At 39.7% G+C, this 14723-nt stretch overlaps 1 protein-coding gene across 3 annotated transcripts in view; it reads right to left on the minus strand.

The window, feature by feature from the left end:
* Positions 1–8056: 8056 nt before the first annotated feature.
* Positions 8057–14723, minus strand: part of CERT1 (ceramide transporter 1) — a 139993-nt gene continuing 133326 nt past the window's right edge. For all 3 annotated transcript variants that reach the window (XM_037738180.1, XM_017527669.2, XM_017527667.2), the window contains one exon: positions 8057–11115. In XM_037738180.1, the coding sequence (XP_037594108.1) occupies positions 10970–11115 (146 nt within the window). In that variant the 3' untranslated portion in view covers positions 8057–10969. The remainder of the gene's footprint in view (positions 11116–14723) is intronic.

Here is a 14723-nt window from a genome sequence, read left to right on the forward strand (position 1 = left end):
GAGAGCTGCAGAGGGAGGTGTGGGCGCTTGTGCATCGGGATGTGTTTTCTAACAGCTGCTCCCTAAGGCCAAAAGAAGAGCCTCACACTGACAGCTGGAGTTAGGGGGTGGAATGCAAAAGATGGCTTCAATACTGTGTGGCTCTAAAATGAGTGTGCATCCACGCAGAGGACCTGCTTAAACAGACTGGTGGACCCTGACCCAGCAATTTGATTCCCTTGCTCTGGGGTGGGGCTAGAACTTTGGCAGTTAACAGGTGCTGCTGCTCTGATAGGTTGGAATTTCAGTATGAGGTGCCTGGTGGGGCTGTGAATGAATGGTATTACAAAATTGTGTTTATTCAGAAGCACAAGGTTGGAAAACACCAGGGAGAGACCAAATGTTGACTAACAAAAGTTTAATTGGAATTAACCCAAGAGAGATGTAATAACTGACTAGAAAAATGTTATTTGGATTTGGTGCTCCTCACACATCCCCCTCCTACTCAGAGCAACACTGAAGGTCTTCACCTCTTCAACCTGTGGAGTGACTGCCCCAGAGAGAGGCACGTACCACCACCTAGTCCCTTCACCCTCCTCCTTGTTCCTGCACTCTCCTGCAGAGGGCCAAATAAGAAGGGAGGGAATGTAGTTCCTGTTGGAGGTTTGCATTCATGTATCACTGTCCACTCCCCATCCTCACCCCACCTGCCCTATGAAGTTTGACTCCTTTGAATTGTAACTTCCCAGGACTACTATAGCGCTAGAGCAGGATTAGTCCCAGGCAACAGCTTGGAACCTTGGCAGGAAAGCATCAGGAAGTAATCCAAACTAGAAGGGCTAGGGTCATCCAGTCTGTGTTGATTATGGAAGTCCTTTGCTTTCATGTCACTTGCAAATTTGAAGTGGGCTGGAAGTGGAGGTGGGTGGAAATCGAGGGGACAATTCTGTTTGTCTCCACTCTAAAATCAGCTGGGATTATACTCAGTAGAAGCCTTGGGCACAATCAAGCAAATTCAGAGTATTGATAACCCTGCATGATGTGTGATGGAAGAGTCTCGCTCCCTAGTTCTCTTGTAGCACTAAAGCTCATAAAGGAATTAACAGAGAAGCCTCTACTTTCCTGCCCATTTCACCGTCTATATTTGGGCTATAACCTCAAAGGGCTCTTACAGTGAAATCAAGTTTTGGTGCACTTCCTCAGTCTTTTCTGGTCTAGGACATAGCCTGTGAGCTCTCGTTCTTAAAACTTCATCCTCTAATAACAAAAGGTTCTCAGATCTGTATGGAGAGTCGCCTGCCTCAGGCCAAGCCTCTTTCAACACATCTAGATGCACTTACCCAGGGTTCCCAACCTTTTTGGCACCAGGGATCAATTTCGTGGAACACAATTTTTCTACGGATGGGGTGAAGTTAGGAGGATGATATTGGGATGAAACAGTTCCACCTCAGTTCGGGTATTAGATTCTCATGAGTGCAAAACCTAGATCCCTCACATGCGCAGCTCACAATAGGGTTCTTGCTCCCGTGAGAATTTAATGCTGCTGCTGATCTGACAGGAGGTGGAGCTCAGGTAGCAATGCTCACTCTCCAGCGGCTCACCTCCTGCTGTGTGGCCTGGTTCCTAACAGGCCACAGACCTGTACCTAACTCAACTGTACAACAGAAATAACTGAAGCTTGCTGGTATAGCCAGGCGAGTAGTCATTTTAAATGGAAAGTTCTTGGGGGAAAAGCCATCTTTAACTTGCTAAGGATGGCACTTACCTATGCCAGTAGAATTCAAACCTTGAACACCCCATCAGAAAAAATTTTGGACATACACCTCCAACAGTATTTTGTTTTTTGATACAGTCTCACTCTGTTGTCCAGGCTGGAGAGCAGTGATGCAATCTCAGCTCACTGCAACCTCCATCTCCCAGGTTCAAGTGATTCTCCTGCCTCAGCCTCCCAAGCAGCTGGGATTACAGATATGTACCACCATGCCTGGCTAATTTTTGTATTTTTAGTAGAGATGAGTTTCACCATGTTGGCCAGGCTGGAAATATTTATTTCTTGACAAATCATATCGAATTATGTACATTCTGAAACAAAAATTAAATGATAAAAATATACACAAACAAAAGTTGATTTTTTTCTTTTCTGTGCTGCAGAGATAAATCTTGCCCACATTTTCTTCTGGACTGAGGTCTCAGGAAGGCAGGGACTGTGTCTTTTCTTGTTACCTTAAACAAGTGTCTTACATTAAAGGTCCTCAAAGTTTGTTGAATGGCTGGTGCAACAAATTAATATACTTAGCACTTATGGCAAACAGAAAAAAGTCACAACAGAAAGCCAGGCAGTGTTGAGGGAGCTGGAAATCCAGAGACTTCCATTCCGGTCCTTGCTGTGAGACTTCATGCTATCCACTTCCTATCTCGTCTTCACTTTCCTTAATTGTGAAATGAGCCAGCTGGATTCGCTGACTTCTAAGGCAGTGTCTGTCTAGCTCTATATAATCTATGAAATGCTATATTTGTGTCCTCATATATAAACACAGAATCAGTCTATTATCCAATGATGGAAACATGAGGCATTTTTGTAGTGGTTGATATGAATCCCATGTGTATTGATACTTTAGGGGACAGCCTTATCTTCCACAGAGCACCATGGGGATGGTCAGCAGAAGTGAATCAGCTAATCTTCATTTTCATCATCTCTCCTCAGCAGCTGCACAGCTAACAATAACTCTGCAGCTCAGACCTGCTGTGGGCTACCCAGCATTTCTTTTGACTCCTTGCTCATCTGCCACTATCTGGGCTGGGAGATATGGCATCTCTTTATAAAGCTTAAGTCCTAGGGGAAAGAAGATAATAGTGTTCCTCTCCTTGGATCTCATCCTTGTACCTTCTCATCGAAGTTGAAAACTCTTCTGCTCCTCCAGTTCCATTTGCTCCTTCTATTCACAAGCTATCCATACTTTTTTCCCGCTTTTTTTGCCACCTCAAACATACACTGTATTGAAACTGCTCTCTGGCTTTAGGTGGGGTCCTGTGTTCTACCGGTCAGTTGAGCTAATAAACTGAGCCTAGCTTATTAGTAGACCTTGCAGACTAATACAACAAGCAGTGTCATCGTACTTATATAATCCAAAGGAAAAGGACATACAATAGAACTGAAGAACAGTTGGGGAGGTTGACATAATTAAGTTCAGAAGTTGGGACCCCGAAGTAGGTTTTAGCTGTTAAGAGGAGGAGAGCAAGCATTTCCTTTGAAGGTAAGCATGGATTGCACTGACACAATAAATCTACCTGGCTGTGACGATTTACCTGTATAGAGGACCAAGGAGAGTCAGGCTGGTAAGACAGATGGGGAAAGGCCAAACTACTCAAAGATGTCTTTGATGTGAGTCTGAAATCAAGGAGTATGGACTCACTCTTGGAGATAAGGGCACTGTTGAAACATATTTCGCAAGAGGCATGATGTACTATAGTGTTATCGAGCAAATGGGTTCACTGCCCAGTATACACAGAAGCCAATAACTGGCACTGGCTTGAGAGAAAAGAAAGGCTTTATTGCAAAACTGGCCAGCACGTTTTGAGTTGGGCACAAATTTATCTCCAAAATTTGGGGTATGGGATAAATTTTACAGGATCGGAGGGCAAAGGGAAAGGACTCTGGAATGTTGGCTTGGCAAGGTGAGCCTGGAGGGCTTCAAATTTGACCACTTACGGTATGTTGAGGGAGACATGGTCCCCAGATCTTCTAGGCAAATGGACCCCTTGCTTCTGAGAGTCTTGGTCTTCTAGGTTCTGAGGGCAGTAATTGTTTTGGGTGTTGTTAGATGTAAAATCTTTTTCTATTGTGCATACTTGGGCTATATGAATGCAGTTTTTGGCTGTTATACCTAAAAGGTAACTTGAAATTTTATCAACAGAATAGGTCCAGTGTGGGCTGGTCCTGCAGCTGCAAATGGATAGTTTGATAGTGGCAGGCGGAAGTGAATATAAGGAGGAAGTAAAGGCAAATAAAACAGGAGAGTCTCATCTCTACACTGATTCTACAGCTCTGAACGCTTATTTAGCTAATATTTTATAAATATTAGAGTGACTACTGGGCAGCTAGTTTGAGAAACAACCTTTATTTCCACTTCTTGAGTTTTAAAAACTATCATCTCTCCTAGTCCGCTCCCTTGCCAAGTAACTTAACGGTTCTGCTCAAAGCCCCCAAAAGTTTGCAATTTGTCATTATTCTTGTATCTTGCTCACCTTCCTATCTCTACCATTCCAGACTCAGCACCTAGCACGTATTTGTAATGTTTCTTTATATTTACATAGCGCTTTCAAGTTTTTAAAGCACGAAAATACATGCTCTTGCTCTTCCCCAAAGAATCCTGTGATGTATCCATAGTAGGTGGCTTTGTGTTATTTTATAGAAGATTACAATAGACTTAGACACATTAAAACGATTTGCCCAAGATCAAAGCTGTTCAAGTGAGACAGCAAGAGAGCCTTTGGTCTTCTGGCTTCTAAGTCTCATTCTTTCTCAGTAAGTGGAATACATGTTACCCAGGAACTTGGAAATTTACTTAGAAATAACAATAACAAAAAAAACCTACCAGATGCTAGGAATGAAGTCAGTCACAGGCTAAAAATTATAGTTTTAAATTAAAATGAATACCATTAATGTAGTGCTATCAATGTACGCAGAGGTTGTCAAAACACAGCAACAACTCTTTTCCTTTCTACCTTCTGAGACCCGAGAATCAAGAATTAAAAGACTTCTGTACATCTCAAACGTGGCTAAGTCTATTGTTCAATGTACCTTATTCAAATGCTTCTGATCTCAAAGCGTACTTCCTTTTTTCTCTGAAACAGTCTTGCACTGTCGCCCAGGCTGGAGTGCAATGGTGCGTTCGCAGCTCACTGCAACCTCTGCCTGCCAGGTTCAAGTGATTCTTCTGATTCAGCCTCTCAAGTAGCTGGGATTACAGGCACCTGCCACCACACCATTAATTTTTGTATTTTTAGTAGAGATGGGGTTTCATCATGTTGGCCAGGCTGGTCTTGAACTCCTGACCTTGTGATTCCCCCACCTCAGCCTCCCAAAGTGCTGGGATTACAGGCATGAGCCACCACGCCCAGCCCAGCCTATTTCCTTTAACTTTGGATACATTTCTTAAAAGCTTGGCTATATGCTGGTCATTGCTGTAACTCCAATCCTTCATGGCATGTAGTAGGTGTTCAATAAATACTTGCTCTGGGAACTGTTTTAGGGTGCTGGGGAATTACCGATATCCAAATTGCTAAAGTGTTTTGGACACTGGCTACACCTTGATTTAGCTGCTGCACAGATTCCCTGCTGCTGGACCCAGTTACCATTTAAGCCTCACAACCCTAACAACATTAATACAGAAAAGAACCACAGTAAACTGAGTTGGAGTGAATCCAAAGCTTGCTTTATTTCCTCAGTGGTCCTTCTGTGGCAGGTAGCCAACAAAACAGTGATAGTTATATTGTAGCTCATCCTTGGGTTGAAATTCTGGGATAAAATCCTTGGACTTGTTTGTAGTGGTGTTTTGTGACTCAGTTCCCTGTATCATCCTCTGAGCTGGAGGACAGGAACATTCAAGCACCAACTGGTGATCAAATTTCATCTTTACTGACCTCCCTTCTGTATCTGGTGGGTTTTATAAGACACTTTGTTACAAAAGCCCCTTGACTAATGGTGGGGCTACATACTGATGGGCCCCCACTGTAAGTTGAAAATAAAATAATAAGGCCCTTTCAACAGAAGCCCCTTGATTTATGATCTGGTTATGTACTGATCAGCCCACTGCAAGTTGAAAATACCGTTAAGTTGAAAACGTTTTTTTTTTTTTTTTTTTTCTTTCCTTTTTTTTTTTTTTTTTTTTTTTTTTTTTTTTTTCTTGTTTTCTTTTCTTTTTTTTTTTTTTTTTTTTTTTTTTTTTTGAGATGGGGTCTTGCTCTGTCACCCAGGCTGGAGTGCAGTGGCATGATCTCAGCTCATTGCAGCTTTTGCCTCCTAGGTTCAAAAGCAATTCGCCTGCCTCAGGCTCCCAAGAAGCTGGGATTACAGGTGCATGCCACCACGCCCAGCTAACTTTTGTATTTTTAGCACAGACGGGTTTCACCATGTTGGACAGGCTGGTCTCCAACTCCTGATCTCAGGTGATCCACCCACCTCGGACTTCCAAAGTGCTGGAATTACAGGTGTGAGCCACTGCCCCTGGCTGAAAATGTACATTTGACTCACAGTATTTTCCATTTATGACTGGTTTATCGGAACATAGTGCCATGCTAAATTGGAGTGTACTGAATTTGTAGTGCTTTGCATAAAGTCGAAGGATCATAAATCAAACCATCATTAAGGGACTATCTGTATTTGGAATTGTATGAAGCCAATATTGAAGTGTGAGAATAAGACCCATACACCAAAACTGCTAGTCTTCAAGCATGTTGGCTCTTTCTAGTCCATCAAACACTATTCTAGATATTAGACACAGGCATTAAAAAGTAGAGTCTAATGGGAAAAAATCAAACAGGAGTCAATCAGTAGGTTTGGAAGCCCAACCTCTTCCCTCATCTGTAAAACAGGTGGTACCAACAACCACCACTATCACCTCCCACGACTGTTGAGTGGGGAGGAGTCCGAAAAAGCAGGCATAGCGGCTGATACAGAAAGAACAAAGATACCCTCATACAACGCCTCATCACCCATACAGCCTGCGTGACAGGAAAATCCCAGTTCGGTATCTTCTAATAACTTCAGAGATCTTAAAGATTTGTTCTAGTACTAACCTCACAGAATTCTAGGGAGAGAATGAAGAGGCCAAATAAAGTAGCTTCACTTATATTTGTGCAAGGCTGTTCAAAGTATACAGATGTGGAAGGTTCATAGAAAATGTGTTTTAATAGGTAGACGATGTAAATGATAGTATGAACTCTGTTGTAACCAAGTTCAAATAATGGCAAGAAAATCTGGAAGATCCTATAAAAGCAACCCCACTTGAAATTGCTAGTTAGAACTACAGCTTATTTGTGGTTATATTCCAAAGTCAAGCCTAAAACAAAAACTGCAGTTAAAACTTCCCTAGAAAATTCCTCTAGGAATGAGGACCACATATTTATCTTTCAACAAATTCAACACAAGTCAGATTTTCCCTCCAGCATCCCACCAGATTAAGCAGTTGGCTTTTGTTTACAGATCATATTTTTTGGATGGCGTGTATCTTTGAACACTAGGAAAGAAATATGCTCAGTGACTTTCAATAAGAATCCACTGATTCAGTGAACTGCACGTCCATGCTTCCCATTTCAATCCCTGAGTGCAACAAGTGGAGCTGAGATGATTTAAATGAGATTTAAATAAATGAGATTATTTATTTATGGTTAAGTGCATACAGCTCAATTACAAAATCAGTACGTATCATTCACCAGCACCGTGCTTCCATTTATTCACACCCAAGTGAATATGGCTTCATTTTCTAGCAATCTTTTAAAACTTTTGGACACGATCCACAGTAAAAAATTCATTGTAAAATATAACCCACTACACACGTGTATAATACATATGACAAAAAGATATACAAAGTATGTATTACATGCCATGTACTTGATGTATTCCATCCTATTTTGTTTAAAAAAAAAAAAAAAAAAAAAACTGGGCCAGGCATGGTGGCTCATGCCTGTAATCCCAGCACTTTGGCAGGCCAGGCGGGTGGATCATCTGAGGTCAGGAGTTCGACACCAGCCTGGCCAACATGGGCGAAACCCCATCTCTACTAAAAATACAAAAATTAGCTGGGCGTAGTGCCTCGTTCCTGTAATCCCAGCCACTCAGGACGCTGAGGCACGAGAATCGCTTGAACTTGGGAGGCAGAGGCTGCAGTGAACTGAGATCATGTCACTACACTCTAGCCTGGGTGACAGGGCAAGACTCTTAAAAAAAAAAAAATGGCTGCAACTCAGTAGTTTTCTTGATCCCTAACTGGGTTACAGGAAGAACACTGAATTTCAAGCTCTTAACTACTCAAGAGTAGGGCAACATCTCAGGGTTAAGGAAAACAAACCAAGCAAGCACATTTGTCCATAATATTTTAATACTTTTCCACTTTAAATACTGGTTTTAATTTTGTGATTGTAACATGGAAGATCCAACTTTATTATGTTTAAAAAACATCATCAGGATCATAAAGCTATTATAGAAGTTACTCTACACACTCCCAAGGTACTTTAAAATGATTATGTTTTGAGTCTGTAGATGAACCATGACAAAATCCAAATACATCGTCTATACAACTCAGACTAAATACTGGTGAAAAGTGTTTAATTGGACAAATAACTGATAAGCTTAAAGATAACCAGCACAATTTCACAAGAGAACCAGCTCAGCCCAACTAAAGATTTCTTAATAGCAAGTGACACTGATGTTGTACTAGGTGTACAAATTAGTTGATGAAACTGAACAAAGAGAAAACCCATTCCTCCTTTTCCATACTGTGCCTTCTTATATCTCCCTTGCAGATATAACTTCCCCTTGGTTTAGCTGCCCCTGTGGCAATACCAAACGAAGTACTGCAGTGATCATGCTCTACCTCAAAACCAGGAGTCCTGGATTGCAACGGAAACACTGTGCTCTCTTGTCCTGTACAGTGGGCAGTCAGGGACAAAACCCCACATCACCAATGTATTTCAAGTTTCTAACATAGCACAAAAGAGTAACTGAGTAGAAAAGAGAGTCAACGGTAGTTTTTTCTTTTCATTTTGGGGAAGACAAAATCTGTAGATGAGAAAACATGAAATTCAATATGTAGGAAATAGCTTAATAATTCTAGAGGGTCTGAATGTTGTCCAGAAGGCCAGTACCTCTCCAAATTCCGACCTCTTTTGTAATCTTTCCATATTCCCCAATTTACTTCTCCATCTGATTGGGTGGGATTAACTCTAGTGAAGTACAAGTGTGGTTATCTAAAGGTAAAATGTATCTTTTCCTCTTTTAATACAAATATTTTAATGTAATCATTTTATGTACAGAATCAGTTGCAAAAGTATATCATCACATTTAGTCCAAATGCAACTAATGAAAATTAGATTTAGATATTGCTTTGTAAACTTTCCATACTTCTGTAAAATAAAGCTATCCAATTTAGTTATGAAAGAGTTAACTGTCTGTGTTCATGATAGTTACCAGAAATGGCAAACAGAGAAACATTTATAGTGAGCATATAGAATTTTTTTGAAGATTCTTATCAGCGGCTATGGTGAATAAATCTTCCCTCCCCAGCCCTCCCATTCTCCCATCCCAACCCCATACCCCACAGCTGATTGTAAAATAAAATACACATTTGAGGTATAAACTTTTCTTTTTTAAACATCACAATATAAAATGTTAACTGGTGATGTAGTAAACCAATATGATAATTTGTCTTATTTGCCTTACTAGCATTACCACCATATAGGCACTTTTCCACATAGTCAAATTATGAACAGCATTTTTCTATAAGGCATATTCCATGCACATCATTTACAGAAAGGTAAATTAAAAAATAGAAAAGATTATGAAGCGTGAAATCTGCGTGCATGTAATGTAAGCATATGTTTTATATGTATTTTTCTCTCTGTACAGAATAATAAATATCACATCTGATGCAAGTAATTCACTTCCAGGATTGTGCATATTAAGCGATCAGACTAATCCCATCATTAAATTATTATCTTGCACTTATCATTAAGACTCCATTACCATGTATGTGATATATACAGGACATGTTCTATGTGACATGACTTTCTGCATTATAAAATGGGTCTGGATTTCTGGGTTTTTACAGAGATAACAAGTCAGCAAAGCATCTACAAAATGCCTCTGATTTGTATAAATACACTGGTGTGTAAACACAATGAAGATTTTGAAGTGGGCAGTCATTTCAACTTCAGTGAGTACTATTCCTTGCCTCAACTCCATGCTTCAATGTTGTTTACCGGACTTAAACTGAAAAAGGTATTTTACATTTTAAGTTCTTATAGCAACAAAGAAAAGCATTTCAGTTTGAATCATGTGGAATCCTTACTGCTCTGCTGAAGTTTCTGATCAAGAGGCAAAGAGAAGCACTGCTCACATTTTCTATGTATACTTTGCAACGTATCTTTTAAACTGACCCAAAATGGAACATATATACCCGTTACTGAATACCAGAAGTACTGAATTAAATGTCAAACTCAGTCTGATTTGCTTTGAGTAATACCATATACTATCTTAGAAATTTCAAGAAAACATGAGCTTATTTTATCTTGACCATTTTCCGGAAAGTAGTCTATACCAACAAGATTTGTACAGACGTTTCTGTTTGGAGACAGGCAAAACCAATTTAGGGCTCACCAAACTGTGTTAACAAACTGAAAAAAGTCTCTAGCACACAGTACACAACTAAAAAATATAATAGAAATATAAAGATATCTGGCGGAAGAAATAAAGCTTTTCACTTTCTCCATCAGAACCAAGGGAGGTTCTTCATGAGAGTAAGATGATAGAGAAGGCAAAATCATAGGTTATTGACAGCCCTCAGTTATTAAGAGACGTGATAACATGAATATAGAAATCAGCAGCAATGGATTCTGATTATATAAAGCAAAAAAAGTCAAAAAATTCTGGACACAGATTTGACTGTAGGCCTGAAAAAAGAACCTCATCCAGATATTTGGTGCACAGAAAGCACATGCCCCATGTGCGTTCAACTTTTGTGCTTTTCTTTTGTACACAAAACCTGATACAACAGAGGAGCTTAGGCCGGACCATAGTAAATTAAAAATTCTGAAAAAGTATCCAAAAATTAAAGCATCAATTCCTAGTTGTGATTCAAAGTTGATTTTTTTCTCTTCTAGGAGCAAGCAAATAAAAATATAGCCATATACATGTAGTCTTACATGTATTTATAGTTATATGCTGAGCGAGGAAATCTAGCAGGAGATAGCTAGTGTTAGATGTTCAGCGTTGCTATTGCAAAATTTTGTCATTTTTGTACACAAGGCCAAGGTCTTGGGCCACAGACAAGGCTATAGATCCTATGTTCCAGCTTAGAGCATTCAGGTTTTTTTCTTTTTTTCTCCAACATGGAATGTCACACAGCCTTGCTTCAGTCACTGAAGGGGGAAAAAAAAAGACAAGTAAAAAACTCAGTAGTATGCTACTAACAGCTGCAAGACTACCAGAACAGAGTTCTCCCACCCTCCATATTCATAGACTGCATAGAATCTCTATTAAAATTTATCATTATGAATGCAAAATTATTAACCTTACAAATTTAAACTTATTCCATTAGCAAGGAATTGAAGGTATATTTAATCTTTCAAAAGTTAGAAAAAATTAAAAAGTGGAATAGTCCTCTCCACAGTCCGGGCCTCCAAGATGACAAAGAAAATAAGAAACAATGGTTATGCCAAAAAGGGCAGTGGCCTTGTGCAGCTGCTGCACAAGTTGGCTGCTGTGCCTGATGTGTGCCCAAGGACAAAGCCATTAAGAAATTTATCATTCGAAACTTAGTGAAGGACGCAGCAGTCAGGGACATTTCTGAAGTGAGCATCACCGATGCCTATGTGCTTCCCAAGCTGTATGTGAAGTTACATTACTGCGTGAGTTGTGCAATTCACAGCAAAGTACTCAGGAACTGATCTCACAAAACTCGCAAGAACTGAACACCTACACCGGATTCCGACCTGCAGGCGCTACCCCAGCACACCCACCAAAGCCCATGGAATGAGCTGAGTTCTTAAAGACTAAACACGAACTACTCTCTGGAGAAAAACAAAACGAAAATTGTACTTAATACTGCATGCTGAGTGTATCTGTGCCACACAGAGTGGGAATTTTGTGAGTGTGTGTTAAATCAAGTGTGAAGTGACACAAAGTATTTTCATGGGGAAGAAAGCTTATTCATGTAAATTAAGCCTTAATTGTTTGCAGTTACATCCTTGGCCTCACAATTTGCATAGCTGTGTGAAATAAGGCAGTTTGGGCATCTTGGGGGAAAAAAGGGCAATATAGGCAAGCAGACGGAATCAATGAAAGGTCTCTGGATTTTTACTCTACAACATGGCATTTCTTTCCTCTTTAGTCTGCAGTAAAAATTATGCCATATAATACTATTTATCAAGAATTTAAAAAATGTATTCAAGTTATCAAAGAGAGGCCCGCCATAAAATAAACATGCTCAGATCTCTTTGTCAAAAGAGTTTAAAAGTTTTTACTGGCTGGGCTAGATGGCTCACACCTGTAATCCCAGCTACTCAGGAGGCTGAGGCAGAATAGCTTGAATCCAGGAGGTGGAGGCTGCAGTGAGTTGAGATCATGCCACTGCACTCAAGCCTGGGTGACAGAGGAAGACTCTGTCTTAAAAAAAAAAAAAAAAAAAGCCAGGTCTGAGGTTGGGCCAATGAATTTTTTCAGTACAGCTTTGCACACATATATATGTTTTCACAATCGACCTCTCTTCCCCAGAGATGAATTTTTTTAAAAAGATTTCAAGCTCCTCCCTCCTAGGTCCACAAATGAAAAATCGCGTATCTGTGCACACACAGATGGACGCACACATAGAGAGTCAATAAAACACTGCTCGAAATCCAACAGGGTATTAGCAGCAAATGCTACCTACCATGTACCATTCAAATGTTTAAAAAAGTTATTCTTCTCGAATATAATCAAGAGCATGTTTTACAACTGCATTCTGATTTCTCTTGCTATACAAAGTTGCATTTTCTGTCTTGCTTAGTTGAATATCCAAGCCCCTTTGGTAAGGAAGTCATCATCATAAAGCATCAAGCGAAATGCCCTTTCAGTGAGGTCATGGTGAAGAAGAGAGAAGACAGAGTGAAACCATATCTGGTCTTGGATAGAGTGGAACAGCACCACTTTAAACACCTAGAGGCCACGGCAAGAGACACAGCTAAGCAGGGTGACAAGCCTGTTGCTGTCACATGTCATCAGTTTTCTTGTTTATTTGATAAATATGGCACAGACTCAGAATCAGTAAGAAGTATGTGTCCAGGTCTAGCTATAACAATTCTAAAGTACAAGATAGTATAAAAATTGTCAGCACACTTAATGCAATATACTTGTGCCTGAAGAAAGAATCCCTAAAGAGTCAGGCTATATTCCAAAACAGCAATCATTCACGTAAGTAAGACTGGAACCGGTTTAATATTTTCAAATGCCCTTTTTCCTGGGAAAAAGCTAAATATCTAAGACATCAATGCAATGTCCCCTATGTTAGTATCAGACAACAAATTTAGCCTTCACATTTTTTTTTTAAAGAAAGACATACTATAAACATCAGAAATCAGACTTGTTTAAAATTATTTCATTATATACTTATTTTTAGCTAAAGAGAAGGACTCAAGAATATACATTTCTCAGCCAATTATTTAACATTCAGTGTAAGTGAGAATGAGAGAATATTCGTATTGCTTTCCATTTGTGTATCATAATTGGCAATATCTACTAATGTTTTAAATGTTAACATAAAATAGAATTTATAGAAATAGTATTATACAAAGGATTCTCAATGGACCAAAGCAGGCTTAAACTCAGTCATAAGAGGAATACAATTAAAACTACACTGAGAGGGTATTTTTCACTTAATGAGTTGGGAAAATTGTAAAGTTTTGTTTTACAGATTATATGAAAAACTATGAGAAACAGCCACTCCAATCCATTATTGTTGTTGAGATGGTCAATTAATATAACCTCTATGAAAAGCAATATCTAAATTATAAACGTAGACACCCCTAGCAGGGCCAGTAGTACCACATCTATTAATTTTTCCCACATATAAACTTGCAAGTACAAAATGACATACGGATATGACACTGTTCTGGCAAAAACTGGAAACTGTAATATTCACCAGTGTAGAACTGATTAAATAAATTATGTACATCTATACAATAGGATACTGTATAACCATAAAAATGAGGAAGCTCCTTACAAATATGTGAGACCTTCAAGATAAAATGAATGCAAAGATGCTCAACAGTATTTACAGTATGCTGCTGCCTCTTTAACAACAACAAAAAGTGTATGTGTGTAGAAAATACACTTGAATTTGTTCACTCAAGCATTAAAAACTTCCTGGAAGAAACTAGTTAAGAGCATATATAATGGTGAATGCAGGATGGGGTAAATTTTGCTGTATAACTTTTTCATACTTTTGACTTTTTTTTTTTTTTTTAAAGAAACATTACCTCTATTGTCCAGGCTGGAGTGCAGCTGTGTAATCACAGCTCACTGCAGCCTCAAACTCCTGGACAAAGCAATCTTTCTGCTTCAGCCTCCCAAGTTACTAAGAGTATAGTTGCATACCACCACGCCTAATTTTTTTTTTTTGACAAGATGGAATCTTGCTATGCTACCCAGGCTAGGCTCGAACTCCTGGCCTGAAGCCAGCCATTCTCCTACTTCAGTCTCCCAAAGTGTTGGGATTACAGGTGTGAGCCACTGTGCCTGGCCATTTTGGCCTTTTAATCATGTTAATGTATCACTTATTTTAAAAAGTTAAAGATTCCAGGCTGGGCATGGCGGCTCATGCCTGTAATCCCAGCACTTTGGGAGGCCCAGGCAGGCAGGTCACCTGAGGTCAGGCATTTGAGACCAGCCTGGCCAACATGGTGAAACCTGTTTATACTAAAAGTACAAAAATTAGCTGGGCGTGGTGGCAGGCACCTGTAATCCCAGCTACTCAGGAGGCTGAGGTAGGAGA

The sequence above is a fragment of the Cebus imitator genome, unplaced genomic scaffold (assembly GCF_001604975.1).
Source record: "Cebus imitator isolate Cc_AM_T3 unplaced genomic scaffold, Cebus_imitator-1.0 Scaffold50, whole genome shotgun sequence".
Lineage (NCBI taxonomy): Eukaryota > Metazoa > Chordata > Mammalia > Primates > Cebidae > Cebus > Cebus imitator.